We start from the raw sequence: 20,568 nt of genomic DNA on the forward strand, positions 1-20,568 counted from the left end.
GAATCAGGAGTGATTAGGGAGATTAAGGTAAAGAAATTCCTAGTGTTCAGAATATGATTGGGTTCAACTTGAAATTTGATAGGGAGAAAATAAAGTGACATAGCAGCATTCCAGTGGAGTAAAGGAAATTACAGTGGTATGAGAGAGCAGTTGGCCAAAGTAAATTAGAAGGAATGCTGGTAGAGCAGTAATGCTGTGAGTTTCTGGGAAAAATGAGGAAGGTGCAGGATAGTCATATTTCAAAAATGAAGAGTAATCAAGTGGCAAAATAGTACAACCGTGGCTTGCGAGGGAAGTCAAAGCGAATGTAAAAGCATAAGAAAGGGCACACAAAAAAGCAAAAATTAGTGGGATGATAGAGGATTGGGAAGCTTTTAAAAACCTACAGAGAGCAAATAAAAGTATCATTTGGAAGGGAAAGTGAAATATAAAAGCAAGCTAGCAAACAATATCAAAGTGGTTGGTAAAAGCTTTTTAGTGGTATGTAAACAATAGAAGAGAGATGAGAGTGGATATTGGACTGCCAGAAACAGGCTGGAGAAATAATAACGGGGGACAAGGAGATGGCAAATGAACTAAATGAACATTGTGCATCAGTCTTCACTGTGGAAGACACCAGCAGTGTGCCAAATGTTGAAGGGTGTGATGGAAGAGAAGTGAGTGCAGTTACTAATATGTAACCCTCAGTTCAGCTAGCGGCTTAATCTAGGAGAGGACAGCCCTCGGCCCGGCCAAAATTAAGAAATCTTGTTTGGGTGGATGTTGTGCGATGTGTCCCCGTTACAAATCAATACCACAAAATAACAAACAGTCCACAACATACCATTAAAAATTGAGCTTTATAATTCTTAATTTGACTATATGGTTAGTAAAGAAACAAAAAGAAAAGGGCCCATTCTCATGAAACAGTTAAATGCGCAACGTTAAGCTCACTGTTCAGTCCACTGGTTTCCCATCGACCTCCTTCAAGCGAAGCTGACCCTCAGACCCTTGTTCCAAGTCCCATCTGTCCGGCAGTCTACCAACTCTCTCCATTCACGTCTTCTCTCCTCATCTCTCCTTGGCAAGAGCCCCCGAAATCCTTGCTCCCAAACCCACAAGAAAAAAACAACATGCCTCTCATTGGCTAACATACATCCCAAAGGCCCATTATCTCTGGTCATAAACCAAACATTGCTGCTACAGAGAAACCATTACATTAGCAGTGAAACCTTACAGCACATTACAATTACAAGGGAGAAGGTTCTCAAAATGCTTAAAGACCCAAGGGTAAATAAGTCACCCAGACCAGATGAACTGCACCCCAGAGTTCTGAAAGAGGTAGTAGTAGAGATTCTGGAGACATTAGTCAAAAGTCATTGGACTCTGGAAAATTGCAAATGTCACTCCTTTCTTTCAGAAAGGAGGAAGGCAGCAGAAAGGAAATTATAGACCAGTTAGCCTGCCCTTAGTGATTGGGATGATGTTGGAGTCAATTGTTAAGGATGAGGTCATGGAGTGTTTGGTGACATAGGACAAAGTGAGCATGGTTTCCTTAAGGGAAAATCTTGCCTGATCTGTTGGAATCCTTTGAGGAGATTACAGGTAGGATAGATAAAGGGGATGCAGTGGGATGTTGTGTATTTCAACTTTCAGAAGGCCACATATGGAAGCTGCTTATCAAGTTAAGAGCCACAATTTTACAAGAAAATTACTGGCATGGTTAGAGCATTGGCTGATTGGTAGGAGGCAATGTGAGAATAAAAGGTTCCTTTTCTGTTTGACTCCCAGTGACTAGTGGTGTTCCATAGGAATCAGAGTTGGGACTGCTTCTTTTTTATTCTGTACTTCAGTGATTTAGATGTTGGAGTAGACACCTTTGTTGCCAAGTTTGCAGATGATATGAAGATTGGTGGAGGGGCAGGTAGTGTTGAGGAAACAGGCAGGCTGCAGAAGGCCTTAGACAGATTAGGACAACAGGCAAGAGAGTGGCAAATGAAATACAATGTTGGAAAATGCATGGTCATGCACTTTGGTAGAAGTAATAAATGTGCAGACTATTTTCTAAATAGAGAGAAAATCAAAATATCTGAGATGCAAAGGAACTTGGGAGTCCTTGTGCAGAACACCCATAAGGTTAACTTGCAAGTTGAGTCAGTGATGAGGAAGGCAAATGCAATGTTAGCATTCATTTCAGGAGGTTTAGAATACAGGAGCAGGGATGCAATGCTGAGGCTTTATAAAGGCAGTGCCAAGGCCTCACCTTGAGTATTGTGAACAGTTTTGGGCTCCTCATCTATGAAAAGATGTGTTGGCATTTGGAGAGGGTTCAGAGGAAATTCACATGGATGATTCTGGGAATGAAAGGGTTATCATTCAAAGAACATTTGAAATCTTTTGTATGTCAAAAGGCCTAGCCAGAGTGAAAAGATGTTTCTACCGGTGAGGAAATCTAGGATAAGAGAGCACAACTTCAGGATAGAGGGGTGTCAATTTAAAGGAGATGCAGAGAAATTTCTTTGGCCAGAGAGTGGTGAGATCTGTGGAATTTGTTGCCACAGGTGTCGTGCAAGCCAGGCTGTTTGGTGTATTTAAGGCAGAACTTGATAGGCTCTTGATTGGACACGGCATCAAAGGTGACAGTGAGATGTTAAAGAGTTAGCATCTCATAAGCCTCCTGTGACCCTGGTTATTTTGTTAAGGGTCACAGCAGCTAAGACTTTGCAAAAAGTATAGAAGCACAAAGTGTTCTTGCAAGGTAAGCTGAGCGGGTGATACGTTGAATTTCAGTTCTTGCTTGGAAGCAACTTGTATCATTGCTTGATTAACTGCTGTAGGGAGACATACAGTACCCTGCTTTGTACTTAGTATAGCGCTTGCAAGATAAGCATTAAAAAGAATGCCTGTTTGAAGGGTAGGAAGCTCCGAGTGGTAAGCTTGTGTCTGGCTGTTCCCAGACATAGGGACAGTTAAATTGCTACACGAACAATTCATGACTGATAAGTTAACAATAAACATCTGTACAGAAAACCAAGGGGGTTGAACCCACATGTATCTGGTGTACGTGACTGTATGTGTAATAAAAGAGCAGTATTTGCTTTAGAAACCAGAGACCTCCAATGTAGCCTCTGAGAGAGATTGCTTAAGGAAGGTTCTCTCTGGTAGCTTGCTACTAATAAAGAGTTAAAAGTTCCATTCACACGTAGTACGTGGTGTCTTTGCTTTGGGTAGGCCAAAAGAAGTTTAAAACAACAGAGAGGAGGCAAGGGAGAGGGGCTAAGGAGGGGGGAAAAGAATCAGCCATGATTGAATGGCGGAATAGATTTGACCGGCCAAATGGCCTTATTCTGCTCTTATGTCTTATGGTCTAATTGTCATGTTCATAAGGACAAAATTGAGTCACAGATGTCTGCATAAAAAAAAATTAAAGCACTAATCAAGGACAACCCATAAAGGATTTCAAAATGAATTTTCTCTGCTGTTCAGCTCCCACAGCACTAAGTGATCAGTTACAATAAATAAAACCAAAGGCACCAGAACATCTCACAGCCCCTTCAAATGGAAATTATTCACAGAGCTATCTTTTTTAAAAATAGGTTGACTGGTCTATTTTCAAAAATGGCCTGATTTACAGCAGCTTGGGATAACAGCTTTTCACACAAGTGCTACATTTGTTTTATTGAAAACCTCAAGGCTTTGGAATAAGAAGACGAGAGACATTACAGGAAACCTATAAGTGCCAATCTCCCTTTTCCTAGTTTGCAGGCACTGGATAATATTTCTATCAAAATGTAAAATACAACCAATGTAATGCAAAAAATTAGTTGAAGGAGTGAAATGCCTTTGAAAGGAAGCTGCACACAGAAACCTATCTTGGTGGCTCACTCAAAGAAGACAGCTTGCTGTTTCTTAGGTTTGAGCTCTACATCCTGTTGATTTTGTTTACAATAAGCCAAAAGAGGAAGTTGAAACATCACCTAACAAAGTACCTAAAAGCTTTTAACTATGAATTTCTTCAAGATTTTTCACTGAGGCAACAGAATACAAATCAAGTGCAGTGGGCAGGGTAGAATTTTCACATGTGGATCAGATGAGTTTACAGCACAAAAAAAAGAGTTTAGGAAAAGATAGGACTGGTAGCTTAACACCTTAATACAGAAGTTTCAACTATGGATGGGAATTCAAGAGAATTGCATTACAGATTAAGGAGAAACAGCAGAATTAGTGGTAAAAAGTGAGTAGGCAGAGGACACTGGTGGAAGGATGTTTTGCTAATTGGAAGTCAGTGACCAATGGTATACAACAGGGATCTGTGATGGCACCTTTGCTGTTAGAGATACATGGGATATGTGGGAATATATAGCCTTGAATGTGAATACTGGAGATATTATTAGTAAGTTTGTAGATGTAGTTCAATCACATCTGAATATATCCAGGTAATACATTTTGGGAAGTCCAGCGGACTAGTAAATGGTGAGTTATTAAGGTATGTTATTAAATAGATGAAACTTGGGGTTCAAGACCATAGCTTTCTAAAAGTGGCAACATCAGCAGATGGAGTGGTGAAGAGTGGTGACACACTTGCCTTCGTAGGTCAGAACACAGAATTGAGATGTTATGCAGCAACTTTAAAATACACTGTTTATATTATATTTGGGAGTAAATGCATAGATAGAGTAAATGGTCAACACCTCTGTTCCTGCAGTAGGGATATCAAAGACAAGAGGGCAGTCTTTGTTGAGGAAGGAATTTGAAGGGAAAGTGTTTTGTTTTAAAATAGTGGAACTCACTACCAGAAGAGGTGAAAGAGTCAGACACAATCAACACAATCAGGAGATATTTACCCAGGCATTTAAATAGGCAATGTTTAACAGGATATAGCTCTAACAGAATCAGTAAGATTTGCAAAAAGCAATTCTGTATCAATGTGGTGGGCTGGAGGACTTGGTCGGTGTTGACAGTCAACCATGGTTTATGAAAATTCACTCTGAAATCCCATACAGGCCACTGGTAAACGTTCTTTGAACTCATCCAAAGTAATGATTTTGGGTTGACAGAAAAGCTGTGAGTCCATCACTTGGACCAACATTTCCCTTTCTCCTGCCGATCATTTATTTAATGTACAATAATTCTTACAGGGAAATTAACAGGAAATAAACCAACAGATTATTTTCCATCCCTAAGGTTGTCTTTTTCCATCTAGGGATGTGGTTTTATTTTGATTTCCAGTTGCTTGTCACCTTCTGGCAATTCTGTCAAAAGTCTTAGCCGCATGTATATATAGCTAGGGTGCCTAAGACTGTAGTAATTTTATGTATTGCACTGTATTGATACCACAACAAAAAGCACATTTCATGACATGTGAGTGATGATAAACCTGATTCTGATTTGGGTCTCTGTGTGGACTGAGAGTGGGAAGGGAGCAGGGAGAGGGGAATCATTGGTTGGGAAAAGGGGCAGGGAGATGGAAGCACCAGACAGACATTCTATGATGATTAATAAACCAACTGTTTAGAATTAAATGGCCTTGCCTGGTGTCTCAGGGCTGAGTGGGTCTGCAACCATGCCACCCCTCACCCCTGACACTCATTCTTTGCCACCTGTCCTACACACCTCCTCCAATGCTTCACCCTCACCATTCTCAACATCCTTTGTTCCCGCCAGATTTACAAACTTGCTCTCTGTTGTCATTTATACAAACCATCTAGATCTGAACACTTGTATAATAAATACAGAAAATGCTGGAAACACCAAGCAATGGCTTGACCACAGTGCTTCCAATATTTACATTTTTTTTGATTTTCTGGGAACCTCCTACACTATTTGACATGCACATCTTCAGGGGCACCATGTGCAGTAGGATTAAGTGAATCTGCCGGTATTCAGAGCCTCACAGCAGATACTCATTCTGCTTTACCACAACGCCCACATGTGAACTGTGCAGCTATGGTGAGTGCCCTGACACAGGAACTCCACTCACCCATGTGCATCAAGACTTACAGCTGAGCAAAGATGCTGCTCCAGTTGATTAATTGGCTACACAATGACCTTTGAACAGGTCCTCGAGCAATCAAAGCCGAGACAACACCAATATTAAATCAGATAACTCATACAGCATAAAGCTGTTTTCCCTTTTGCTGTTAGGCTATTCTATGTCTTCCCATGAAACTCCGGCACAAGCAGCGATTAATGTGGGAATTAAAAGCATCAAATCATGAAGAGCCTACAAAACATTGCAGCTTCTTCATGCCTTACTAGCACAAGGCCACTGGATTCCTGTCCGTACATAGGCCTCTGTTGGTCACAGTCAACCATGGATGTTGTGTCCTAGCTGACTACATTCAATATGCAAGCCAGTACACAAGCCAATGCAGTATGAAATGGACAGCACACTGTTGCCCATGTAGCAGCTTCCTCCTCGCCATACAACTGAAGGAACAGCAGAGGCTGATACAATTTGGCACCAGGGGCATTCCCAATCACTGTTGAACTCAACTTAGGACTACCTCTAGATTTCTCCTCCGGCTTTACTCTTGAAGCCTTCCCCATCAGTGGGTGTAGCCACAAGGCAGCGGAGGTTTGTGATCAGAGTTCTCCTTCTCCCAGATAAGCTGCCAACCAAAACTGACTAGCCCCATCTGCCTGAAGTGACTGGTTTTAAGGCACCAGTAATACGCCTTTGCCCTGGTTCTGCCAGGCTTAGTAGCCAAGTTGCACATGAAGGCCAACAGCTGGACTTGGTTGTCAGAGGCTATTTGAGACGCACGCCATTGGGAGCATTTAATAGGTAGTAGGAGCTTATCCCCACTATGACCAAATGGCAGAGCAGACTTGAAGGATGGAAAAGCTGACTCCTGCTCCAAATTCTTGTTTGCATTCAACTTTCCCACATAAATAAGGGGCTTGCAGGTGTCAGCCACTCATGGTTAGTAAAATATTTCTTCATTGAATACTTAATAAGCAATACAATATCCAAAAGAAAGTCTTTCAATCCTCAAGGATAAGTAGTTAATGTACTGTAGCATATCAAAGCTGAGATGAAAGATCACAGTTATATTGAAGGACAGAGGAGCATGATGAACTGATTAAACAACCCTTTTACTGTTATGTATGCAGCATCTGTGCCCCCAATATACCCCCATTCGCCTAGGGTGAGCCGTCTTCGCCCCACCGATAGTGCAATATTTCGGTGTAAATATGGTGTAATGCCCCCCAGTACACGCTCGCAACACAAATATCAGACAATACACCAAAGGCAAGTAAACAATTGCAACTTTATAGTTATTTCTTAGTTATTTCCTAGTGAGGGTTAGAAACAGATAACCTAAAGGCGCCAAATCAGTAAGTTTATCAGTTTGTGCACGTAATATTTTAATACGTTGGAGCTCACGCCTCCAGTTCCATCCACAACGGCCTTCTGAGCTTTTATCCACCGTCCGAACCACCGACGTCAGGTATTTGCCGCCCTGGAACCGCTATCCGCTCCTCACAAGTCTGTCCTCCTCGCTCGCCTCCTGAAAAAGCCTTCTAACTCCCACTCGGCTCCCATGTACAAGATAGCATAACAATTCTCCATTGGTTAGTTCCTCCCTTATCTGCAGTTATAACTCAAACATTCCAGATACAGTCAAGTCAAGTCACTTTGCGACCATAACTGCTGGTACAGTACATAGTAAAAAATGAGACAACATTTTTCAGGACCACGGTGTTACATGACACATTACAAAAACTAGACTGAACTACGTAAAACACAGAGGAAAAAAAAACACACAACTATTACACTAGACTACAGACCTACCCAGGACTGCGTAAAGTGCACAAAAACAGTGCAGGTATTACAATAAATAATAAACAGGACAATAGAGCAAGGTGTCAGACCAGGCACTGGGTATTGAGGAGTATGATAGCTTGGGGGAAGAAACTGTTACATAGTCTGGTTGTGAGAGCCCGAATGCTTCGGAGCCTTTTCCCAGACAGCAGGAGGGAGAAGAAATTGTATGAGGGGTGCTTGGGGTCCTTCATTATGCCATTTGCTTTGCGGATGCAGTATGTAGTGTAAATGCCCGTGATGGTGGGAAGAGAGACCCCGAAGATCTTCTCAGCTGACCTCACTATCCGCTGCATGGTCTCACGATCCGAGATGGTGCAATTTCCGAACCAGGCAGAGACGCAGCTGCTCAAGATGCTCTCAATACAACCCCTGTAGAATGTGATGAGGATAGGGGTTGGGAGATGGACTTTCCTCAGCCTTCACAGAAAGTAGAGATACTGCTGGGCTTTCTTTGCTATGGAACTGGTGTTGAGGGAACAGGAGAACACCAAGAAATCTGGTGTTCTTAACGATCTCTACCGAGGAGTCAGCGATGTTCAGCTGGGAGTGGTCACTCCATGCCCTCCTGAAGTCAACAACCATCTCTTTTGTTTTGTTCACAGTTTGTTGGTTCTGCACCAGTCCGTTAACTGCTGCACTTCTCTGTAAGTTGATTTGTCGTTCTTGCTGATGAGACCCACCACAGTCGTGTCATCGGCGAACTTGATTATGTGGCTCGAGCTGTGTTTTGCAGCACAGTCGTGGGTCAGCAGAGTGAATAGCAATGGACTGAGCACGCAGCCCTGGGGAGCCCCCATGCTCAGTGTGATGGTGTTGGAGATGCAGCTCCCGATCCGGACTGGCTGAGGTCTCCCAGTCAGGAAGTCTAGGATCCAGTTGCAGAGGGAGGTGTTCAGGCCCAGTAGGCTCAGCTTTCCAATCAGCTTCTGAGGGATGACTGTGTTGAATGCTGAACTGAAGTCTATGAACAGCATCCGAACGTATGTGTCTTTTTTGTCCAGGTGGGTTAGGGCCAGGTGGAGGGTGACAGAAACCCATTACAGCATTAAGTAACATTACACCTGGAGTACTGCGTGCAGTTCTGGTGTCCATATTTAAGAAAGGACATACTTGCTCTCGAGGCAGTGCAGAGAAGGTTCACTAGGTTAATTCCGGGGATGGGTGGGTTGATGTATGATGACAGGTTGAGTAGATTGGAACTCTACTCATTGGAGTTCCGAAGAATGAGAGGCAATCTTATTGAAACATATAAGATTGTGAAGGGGCTTGATCGGGTGGATGCGGGGAGAATGTTCCCAATGATGGGTAAAACTAGGACTACGGGGCATAATCTTAAAATAAGGGGATGCCGTTCCAGGACTGAGATGAGGAGAAATTTCTTCACTCAGAGGGTAGTGGGGCTGTGGAATTTACTACCCCAGAGAGCTGTGGAAGCTACTACACTCAATAAATTCAAAACGGAGATAGACATTTTCCTGGATAAAAATGGCATTAGGGGATATGGTGAGCGAGCAGGTAAGTGGACATGAGGCTAGGTTTAGATCAGCCACGTGATCTCCTGGACCAGTTTTCGATAGCCTGGATGGGTCAGAGAGGAATTTTCCAGATTTTTTCTCCTCAATTGGCAAATCGTTTTCTTTTTTTCCCCCGGGTGATCACATGGGTTTGGGCGGGATGAATAATAAAATAAAATGGGCGGCATGGTGCCCTGTTGGTTGGCACTGTTGCCTTGTGGGATTCGGTGAAAACTAGAGTTAAGATTGGATCAGCCATGATCTTGTTGAATGGCGGAGCAGGCTTGAGGGGCCGATTGGCCTACTCCTGCTCCTATCTCTTATGTTCTTATGTACAGAGAAGCCATTTCATTGTAACAATACAGAGAAGGCATTTTGTTAGCCTGAACAGTTAACACCACAGTTACTGGTACTGAGAGCCCTACATGTACATAACAATTGGCTGAGAAACTGTCAATTGTAATCGTATATATCCTTGTATTGAGGAAATACATGGAGAAATTGTCTCTCACTTCGCAGCCTTGATAGCACATATTGCTGTCTGCTAGTATTTTACAGTAATGCCTTTCCAGAACATCTCAGTCAAGCTATTCTGTACAGGAACAGAGACTGGCTGCACAGCTCTGTAGCACAGATGTTCAGGATGCTGATCGGTCTGCTGCATCTCGTGATCTCAGTGAGTTCATACCGTGCAAAATTTATCAAACTAGCAGAATGGTGGCATCTCAGAAAATAGCCAAGGCAAAGCATCTACTCTGTACTTCGTGGTGGTCTTACTTAGTCCTCATATATTGTTAGTTGCCAGGTTGAGGATGGAGATACTTGGGGGGGGGGGGGCTCCCTGTCCTGTTACATGCGTAACTGCTATTTACAAGATACTCAGGCTCTGTCCCACTCTTTGTTGATCACTTCGCTGCATGGTGTTTTTTTTCTGCTGAGTACACAGGTACTCCCATGTGACACTTTACTAGGTATGTGCCTCATTTTCAGACATGCCCTTTTGCTGTTCATTGAACCTGTGGTAATGACAGAATGAAGGTTATGCCAGCCACAAGGATTCAGACTGCAGTAATGTAGATTTCTGTTACTGTCCATAACATCTGATGAATGCTAACTTTGGAACATCACGTGGTAACCAATTAACTATAGTGTCGACTATCCTTGGTACGAATACAAGATTGTACACCCAAGGACAACTCAGTGGTGACTCCTATCACATTGTTGTGGATAAATGCATCGTCCACAGGTAGACTGATGAGAACAAGATCAAGTAAATTTACTCGTTGTGTTGATCTAATAAGACAGCATCATCTTTCTGGACCTAGCCAGCCAATCAGTGATGCCACTACAGGTAGGTCTTGGTAACAGACATCAAGTCTCTCAACCCCAGTTCATTTTGTGCCCTTGCTACTTCCAAATGTTACTCAACAATGATGAGCACCTATCATCAGCTGGGGGAAAAAGCAGTAAGAGTAGTCAGAAGGTTTCTTAGAAGAAGCAAAGACTGCAGATGCTAGAAATCTGGAACAATACACAAAGGAGCTACAAAGTCAGCAAAAAGTTACATACAAGCTTTCTTTGGCTATGTTTGACCTGTTAACATGAGACTTCACTGAGTCTGAAACCAATTTTGAAGACGACTCACTCCCACCTTTGTGCCCATGTCACTCTTCTGGTAGATTTGTCTGGAACAGGCTGTACCCAGGAAGAGTGACAGAGGAGCTTGATTGTAAAATACTGTTCCATAAGGACGTTTTCTAGTTTACTAGTTCTCATTAAAACAGCACTGAGTAAATGTTTGACAAAAAGGCATTGAGTCTGCTAGGCTGGGAATAATTTTGTGCTGTCCAAATTCAGTTTTCCATGACCCTTCTTAGTTTATTCTTTTTCTTCCCCCCACCCCAATGCAATGGTCATCATCTAACAGAGCTGCTTGTCTGGATATTTCAGAATCAACTCCACTGGTGGGACAAACTGAGCAAGGAAGGTAGATGTCTTTCCTGAAGTATATTTATGACTATGTGGACTCTTCCAACAATTTGACAATTTTGATCACAGGTTGTTTAAAACTGTATTTCACAGTTGCTATTGCAGTCTCTCAATTTCTAGTCCAGCAACTTATCTGCTATGGCACATTCATATTTACACAGTGAATGGGTGCAACAGACTTTATAGGTAATTAAATATATTAAACAAGAAATCCATAATGGTTAAAAAAATTGAAAATCTCATATATCAGTGATTTGCAGACTTTAACATATCTCACAACACAACACATTCATCAGTCACCTACTCTGAACTTAAAAACTATTCACACACCTCCAACAAGTACAGAACAAGTGCAAAACAAGCAGCCCAGCCCACAAGAAGCCACTATTAATGTCAGTCTTCCTCCAGCAATAACTAGGGAGGTTCTGTGCAATTTTAAATAAATAAATGAGTTTCAATGTACACCTTTAATTTCAATGCAGTTACAAAATCTGAATCATTTTTGATTGTACCTCCAATCCCAGCTTGCTTCTGTAGCAATACTGAATTAATATAACCAAATCACCTACTACCTTGTGTACATAAACTTGTAACATTCATTGAATTCACCACTACAGGAAACAAGGCCAAGATAGGCCAGTCTCTTTCTTGCAGAATCTGCACTTCAGGCTCTGAAACAACCAAACAGCAGAAAGCACTCAGTATCAGCAAACAACAGGATCCAAACATTACAGGAAGATAAAATATTACCATATTTTCCATAGAAATCTTCTTCTTCGCTCATGTTTTTAAACTGCAAATGCCTCACACCAGGCTCAGGTGAAGCACTCCCTGTAATTAGTATGACGTGTATGCCGTTTCTCTGCTATACAATTCAGCAGAGACCAGACCAGTTTAACTGGAAACTCAGTAAATAAAGGCACAGTAGAATAGAGGGGTAATGCCCCCAAAATAATGAGTAGGAGGCAGTTTTTTTTAAAAAAAGAACACATTAAACTTTCTCACAAGAAAATTTCAAATCTATATTATTGTGACATTTCTCACCTCAATATGTCACATAGAAGGCACTTCCTAACATATTACCAAATTCTCCAACTTCTATAGATGCTTTTTTGAAAGTATCCTGACTGAATGCATCATGGCCTGGTACTGCAAATTAAATCCAAGGGGCTGAAGAAGTAGCTCTGACACAGCCTAAGATATCTAACATCCATGCCAAACCTTCGCTTTGCTGCTACTATCTGATATGAGGTAGTTTCACATCACTTGCTTCCAAAACAGCTACTTGTTCACAAACATCACATTCTTAAAACTACCTGCACAATCATAACTCTGCCTCAGCAACGGAACGCTATGAACCACCTATTGCACTACCCTGGACTTCCTCTTAACCATGTTTTTGGCTTTTTGCAGCAGCCCCCCCCCCCCAGCTGTGTGATATTATTTCATGCATAATTTGTTTAAACTTACGTAAAATTTATATTTTGTGCATGTGTGTCTATATATCTGTGATGCTGCGAAGTTTCTCATACTGTACCTCATGGTACTTGTGCACATGATAAAAAAAATTGACTTTATACTTCGATAATTTAAATAGATTATTTTTCAAATTACAAAGGACAGATTGCAGCCTCTAATACACTGCAAAGCAATTAGGATTTGCTTTATGTGATCATCTTTCTCTGTTGATCTCTTTTGCACTCCTAGCAATTCTCAGTCACAGATGATGTCTACTTCTCAGGAAAAAGCATACGGAGGTCATTGTCTATGTTAGTTGTTGACTTGTTAGGTGTGGATATTAACCCATTTCTCTCCACACCATCAGCTAAAAGAGACATTCCATTAAAAGATAAACCTTGTCTATGGATTGACCTATAGGGCAGCTAGGGAAAACATTGAGCAATAACATGTTGGAAAGACTCAGAGGACTTTCCTCACCACCAGTCAGAATTATTCATGGTGCCTGTTGGTCAGTTATGTCTACAAAAATGTTAACAAAGGCACTGACCTCAAGCATTTGTCCAGATATAAAAAGATCCATGATCTCTATATTTTCAAGTCCAAGTATATTTTCAAAATGAGCACTACCTGGTTATTTTGCAATCAAAGGAGCTACATGAAGAATAATTCCATCTGGAAGAGTAGAGAGAGATGCAGTACATTCTGTTCAGCAATCCTGAGTCCCTGTGGCTACGTACAAGGACAAAATAGAATCCCAACGTGAGTAATATTTGGTTTGCAGACAATTCTGGAGACAGCCAAGGATAATGATGGCCATTACAATCATGTTGCATTGAGAATGACCCACCTGCCTTGCTCTCTAGCCTTTTTCATAATTGTCTTTGCCGCTGTCTGACCTGGCGAGTTCCTCCAGTATTTTGTGTGTGTTGCTGCAGATTTACAAGTTTCTTTTATTACCTTTTCAGTTCTGATAAAGGGTATTTGACCTGAAATGTTGATACACTTTCTTTTCCCACATATGTGGCCTGCTGAGTATTTCCTGCACTTTCAGGTTATATTCGTAAGTGTGAAGAGGCAACATTGACATTACATAGGGCACTTATGAGTTCACACCTCAAATACTGTATGTATATCTGGTCTCCTCACATGAGGAAGGATATTCTTGTGATAGAAAAAATATGATGAAGGTTCACTTGGATGATTCTTTCAATGTTGGGAGGTTGGGGTGGCTGGGGCAGGGGGTGGGCGGTGTTGCAGAGGTTAGGATAAGTTGTCCCACAGACAACAATTAAGTAGGGTGGGCTAATACTGGGTCTCAAGTTAAGAATGACAGTTAATCGCAAATTATAGAGCTTTACAAGGTAGAAGTTTTACGGTATCTCCCTTCTATTGGATGTCTAAAATGAGGGATATTACATAGAGTTGGCCATTCATCACTCCTTACAATGGGGTCTAGGCCTGGAAGCTCAGGATCCTGGTGAACAACTCAATTTATGCAGACCATTCTGCCATTATAGCCTGTGGACTCAGATGCTTTGGCATTGACATCACCAACTTGAGATATGAAAGACAGGAAATGGGAAGAAGGTGATGGGTACATTTTCTTTTGGAGGATTATCTGGAAGAGCATTGCCATTTTCAAGGCTTGGGCTTTGATGTTAAGCATGAGATGATGGCCTTGTAATTAGCCTTCCCCCAATTTATCATTTCCACCCAAGAATCAGTCTTATCTTTATCTATAGCTAACAAATCCTACAAAATTATAATCACTATTCCTAAAAAGCTCCTAATTGAAGTTTTGATTTAACTGACCAGTGTCATTACCCCAGTCAAGGTTTATTATGACTTCCATCTTTAGCCAGACTATCTAAAAATTGTTTCATGAAACCCTCTTAGCAAATTCTGCTCCATCTAAGTCCTTGGCACTAAGGGAGTAATAATCACTATTGGAAAAATTAAAATGACCTACTGTAGTGATGTGCTACACGCAGCGCTAAAATAACGACATGGAGTCGGTAAACTGCAATTAAAGATGATTTTATTCGAACTTCACAGCCTTGCTTTAAAGCCTCCCTCATCCCGCCCTCCCCGGGCGTGGATGCTGTAAGGGACACGTACTCACAAACCCCCGCAGGCTTTTCCCCTTTGTTGCAGACCTGGCCTTTGTGCCGGTGCGCTGGCTATTTGTGAGCCGGTTCGAGCGCGCTAGGAAGTGGGTCGCCACATAACCCCCCCCCCCCCCACCCCAGAACCGGCAATACACCCCCCAATGTCCAGTCTGGGAGGTCGGCCTCTCCGCCGCAGTGCCGGAAACTCGACCGGTTGCGCCAGGTCCACATGGGCTGGTTTGAGTCGGTCCACCATGAAAACCTCCTCTCTCCCCCCAACGTCCAGCATGAACGTGGACCCGTTGTTCCTGAGCACCATAAACAGCCCTTCGTAGGGCCGTTGCAGCGGTGGCCGATGCCCGCCCCTTCGTACAAACACAAACTTACAGTTCTGCAGGTCTTTGGGTATGCAGGTCGGGCTCTGCCCATGCTGCGAAGTGGGTATGGGGGCCAGGTCACCGAGCCCCTCGCGTAGTCTGCCCAGGACTGCTGCGGGTTCTTCCTCTTGCCCCCTTGGGGCTGGTATGAACTCCCCGGGGACTACCAGGGGTGCGCCGTGCACCAACTTGGCCAACGAGGCATGCAGATCATCTTTGGGCGCCGTGCGGATGCCGAGTAGGACCCAGGGAAGCTCGTCCGCCCAGTTAGCTCCTCGCAGGCGGGCCATGAGAGCCGACTTTAGGTGACGGTGGAAATGCTCCACTAGTCCGTTCGACTGTGGGTTGGTAGGCAATGGTGTGGTGCAGCTGAGTCCCCAAAAGGCTAGCCATAGCTGACCACAGGCTGGAGGTGAACTGGGCACCTCTGTTGGAGGTAACGTGGGCCGGTACACCAAAGCGGGACACCCAGGTGGCGATCAGTGCCCGGGCGCAAGATTTGGAGGTGGTGTTGGTGAGCGGGATCGCCTCTGGCCATCTTGTGAACCGGTCTACGATAGTCAGGAGGTGCCGCGCTCCGCGCGACACTGGCAGGGGGCCCACGATATCTACATGAATGTGGTCAAAACGCTGACGGGTGGGGTGGAACTGCTGCGAAAGAGCTTTGGTGTGCCACTGCACTTTGGCCATCTGGCAGTGCATGCATGTTCTGGCCCATTCACTGACCTGCTTGCGGAGTCCGTGCCAAACAAACCTGTTGGAGACCATCCGGATGGTTGTCCAGATGGAGGGGTGCGCCAAGTTATGAATGGAGTCGAAAATGCGTCGCCGCCAAGGTGCCGGGACGATGGGATGGGGCTGGCCGGTGGCCACGTCACAGAGTAGGGTCCTCTCACCTGGGCCTACGGGGAGGTCCTGGAGCTGCAAACCGGAGACTGCGGTTCTGTAACTCGGGATCTCCTCATCTGCCTGCTGCGCCTCTGCCAGCGCCTCAAAGTCTACCCCTTGGGAAAGGGCATGAATGTTAGGGTGAGAGAGCGTGTCTGCCACGATATTGTCCTTACCCGAGACGTGCTGGACATCCGTTGTGTATTCAGAGATGTAGGACAGATGGCACTGCTGGCGGGACGACCAGGGATCGGACACCTTCGTGAACGTAAAGGTAAGCGGTTTGTGGTCCGTGAACGCGGTGAAGGGCCTACCTTCTAAGAAGTACCTGAAATGCCAGATTGCCAGGTATAGCGCCAACAGTTCCCGATCAAAAGCACTGTATTTGAGCTCGGGTGGTCGCAGGTGTTTGCTGAAAAACGCCAAGGGTTGCCGGCGACCCACGATGAGTTGCTCCAGTACCCCACCAATGCCGTGTTAGATGCGTCCACTGTGAGGGCGATAGGGACATCCATTCTGGGGTGCACTAGCATCGCGGCGTTCGCCAAGGCTTCCTTCGTTTGAATGAAAGCAGCAGCGGACTCCTCGTCCGAGGTAATGTCCTTCCCTGGACCCAACAGCAGGGCGAACAGGGGGCGCATGATTCGGGCAGCTGAAGGGAGGAAGCAGTGGTAGAAACTGACCGTACCTACGAATTCCTGAAGGCCTTTGATCGTGGTGGGTCGGGGGAAATGGCGGACTGCATCTACCTTAGCGGGCAGAGGGGTTGCCCCATCTTTAGTAATCCTGTGGCCCAGGAAGTCAATGGTGTTGAGCCCAAACTGGCATTTGGTCGGGTTGATTGTTAGACCGTATTCACTCAGTCGGGCATAGAGTTGACGGAGGTGGGACAGATGCTCCCGACGACTGCTGCTGGCTATGAGGATGTCATCCAAATAGATGAATGCGAAGTCCAGGTCGCGTCCCACCGTGTCCATTAACCGCTGGAACGTCTGTGCAGCATTCTTCAGGCCGAACGGCATGCAGAGAAACTCGAAAAGGCCGAACGGGGTAATGAGAGCCGTTTTGGGGACGTCGTCTGGATGCATCGGGATTTGATGGTATCCTCGGACAAGGTCTACCTTGGAGAAGATCCGTGCGCCGTGCAGGTTTGCTGCAAAGTCCTGAATGTGCAGCACAGGGTAGCGGTCCGATGTGGTAGCCTCGTTCAGCCTGCAGGAGTCGCCACACAGTCTCCAGCCCCCTGTCGCTTTGGGCACCATGTACAGGGGGGAGGCCCATGGGCCGTCGGACCGCCGGATGATCCCCAATTCCTCCATTCTCTTGAACTCCTCCTTCGCCAGTTTGAGCTTGTCCGGGGGAAGCCGCCGAGCACGGGCATGGAGGGGTGGTCCCTGGGTCGGGATGTGGTGCTGTACGCCATGTCGGGGCATGGCTGCCGTGAACTGCGGTGCCAGAACCGATGGGAAATCCGCCAGGACCCTGGTGAAGTCGTTGTCGGACAGCGTGATGGAGTCGAGGTGAGGGGCTGGCAACTGGGCTGCACCCAGGGAGAACATCTGAAAGGTCTCGGCATGGACCAGTCTCTTCCTGGGCAGGTCGACCAGTAGGCTGTGAGCCTGCAAAAAATCCGCACCCAGAAGCGGTTGGGCTACGGTGGCCAGTGTGAAGTCCCACGTGAACTGGCTGGAGCCGAACTGTAGCTGCACTGTACGGGTGCCATAGGTCCTTACTGCGCTGCCGTTCATGGCCCTCAGGGGGGGACCCGGTGCCCTGTTGCGGGTGTTGTAACTCGTCGGAGGTAAGACGTTGATCTCGGCACCGGTGTCGACCAAAAAACGGAGTCCTGACCGCTGGTCCCACACATACAGGAGGCTATCCCGATGGCCAGCCACCATAGCCATCAGCGGCAGCTGGCCCTGGCGTTTCCCGGGAACTGGCAGGGCGGGCGACAACGGCGGGCTTCTGCACCCTACTGCTGGTGGTAGAAACACCATTGTTTGTTGGGCTCCCCAACCCTGCCTCTGGGGTCAGGCCCGGACTGGTTTGCTGCTGGGAGCGTAGCCTGGTGATCTGTGCTATGGACACCCCACTCACCTTCTTGGCATTCCATAGCAAGTCCGCCCGGGCCGCCACCTTCTGGGGGTCGCTGAAATCCGCGACGGACAACAGCAGGCATATGTCCTCGAGCAGCTGCTCCAGGAATGCCTGCTCAAACATGAGGCATTAAAGCCGATGGAGGTCTGTCTCCCAAACCATCCAGGTGCAGTAAACGGGCAGCTCGCTCGCGCCGTGAGAGTCCAAAAGTCTTTAGGAGCAGGGCTTTGAATTCCGTGTACTTGCCGTCCGCTGGGGGAGACTGTACGAACTCCGCAACCTGGGCCGCTGTGTCCTGGTCGAGGGAGCTCACCATGTAGTAGTAACGTGTATCCTCTGAGGTTATCTGCCGAACGTGGAATTGGGCTTCTACTTGCTGGAACCATAGGTGAGGTCGCAGCATCCAGAAGCTTGGCAGTTTCAACGAAACCGCATGAACAGATGCGGCGTCGGTCATCTCCGGTCCAAAAATCGTTTGGACCGTTGGGGTCACCAATTGTAGTGGTATGCTACACGCAGCGCTAAAATAACGACACGGAGTCAGTAAACTGCAATTAAAGATGATTTTATTCTAACTTCACAGCCTTGCTTTAAAGCCTCCCTCATCCCGCCCTCCCTGGGCGCGGATGCTGTAAGGAACACGTGCTCACAAACCCCCGCAGGCTTTTTCCCTTGTTGTGGACCTGGCCTTTGTGCCGGCGCGCTGGCTATTTGTGAGCCGGTTCGAGTGCGCTAGTAAGTGGGTCGCCATACTACTACAATAATCCTGACCTTTATCACTTATGGTCTTTTTACATATCTGGAAAGTTAAGAGATCTTTCCTCTGCCTCTCATTGGCTATACGGAGGCCCCATCACTGTGACTGGACTTTACTTATTCCAGAGTTCTACTCATATAACCTCATCGGATGAGTCCTTCAAGATGTCCAGTTAGTACAGCAGTGCCTTTCTCCCAAATCAATCATCTCGTCTGCATCCCTCTCTCACACCTGATGCTTTACCCAGATTGTTGTGCTTCTAGTCTTGCCCTTCTCTCAGTTAAGTTTCTGTAGTGGCTACAATATCATAGTTCCAAGTATTAACTCAGAAAGTCTGTATGTGTTACTTGTTATACTCCTTGCATTAAAATAAATGCACTGACTACTATTCCTGCTGAGTTCATTATCCTGACCTGGTCTGTTTCTATTATTAGACTTACCTGACTTATCATCTATTTTTCCTCAATCATTCCACCTGCTGTAGTTCCACTCCCCAACCACAAATGTTAAAACATTCCCAAGATGTGTTAGCATACCTGCCTGAAAGGATATTGGTACCCTCCAATTTAGGTGCAACCAGAACTTCTTGTACAGGTCCTGACTACCTAGAAAGATATCCCAATGATCCAGATGTAAAAGCCATCTTGCCTTCAGGACTGCTGAAGATGTCATGGACATTTTGATCAATCAGGGATTTTTTAAAAAATGACAAGATTCACCCCTCTTTACGTGTGGAGTGCGAGCAGTTTCAAACTCTTGACAGTGCACATCTCAACCACCTCTCATGGTCCTAGGACACATTATACAGAACCAGGACAGCTCACCAATGCCTCCACTCTCTGAGAAGGGTGAAGAGAGCTGGACGATGCATATCTGTACTCAAGGCATTTTACAGATGCACAGTAGAGAGCATCCTAACAAGCTGCATTACTGCTAGTAAGGAAACTGCACTGCAGTGGACAGTAAGGTTCTACAATAGGTAGTCAAAAGGCCTAACACATCACCGGCACCAGCCTACCACAATCAAATGCATACAGTGGTGCTAGGAAGTCTGTGAACCCCTTAGAATTTTCTCCATTTCTGCATAAATATGACCTAAATTGTGATCAGATCCTCACACAAGTCCTAAAACTAGATAGAGGTCCAATTAAATAAACAACATTAAATTTGTTCATTTATTTATAGAGAAAAATGATTCAATATTACATGTTATGTGTTGGAAGAAGTATGTGAACCTCTAGGATTATCTTTTTTTTAAAAAAAAATATACTTTATTCAAAAATAAAATTATGTACAATAAACCGTTCGATGGCTCTCAGTCCTTTACAAATGTTTCCATTACAGTCTTTACATTCCCACACTTTTGCCACCCAGGTGACACTCTGTCACTTCATATTTACATACACTTGTTCAGGGGTATACACCCTGCCCCCGCATCCCTCTACTCCCGCGGGAGAAGAACTCTAGACTGTGGTCCTTCCCCACCGGGCCCTTGCGGTGGCTGCACCAAGTCTGAGTGCATCACTCAGCACGTACTCCTGCAGCTGAGAATGTGCCAGTTGGTATC

General features: G+C 45.1%; 1 protein-coding gene across 2 annotated transcripts in view; it reads right to left on the minus strand.

Annotated features, from left to right (window-relative positions):
- Window positions 1-20,568, minus strand: part of LOC132406485 (choline transporter-like protein 2) — a 128,212-nt gene that overhangs the window by 78,101 nt on the left and 29,543 nt on the right. Inside the window, exon 1 of one of the 2 annotated variants that reach the window (XM_059992223.1) lies at window positions 12,064-12,165. The exons of the other annotated variant lie outside the window; for it this stretch is intronic. Within the exon in view, the coding sequence (XP_059848206.1) occupies window positions 12,064-12,097 (34 nt within the window). The 5' untranslated portion in view covers window positions 12,098-12,165. Of the gene's footprint in view, window positions 1-12,063; window positions 12,166-20,568 lie in introns of those variants that run through there. 2 annotated transcript variants of the gene reach the window in all.

This window comes from Hypanus sabinus, chromosome 16 (genome assembly GCF_030144855.1).
Source record: "Hypanus sabinus isolate sHypSab1 chromosome 16, sHypSab1.hap1, whole genome shotgun sequence".
Lineage (NCBI taxonomy): Eukaryota > Metazoa > Chordata > Chondrichthyes > Myliobatiformes > Dasyatidae > Hypanus > Hypanus sabinus.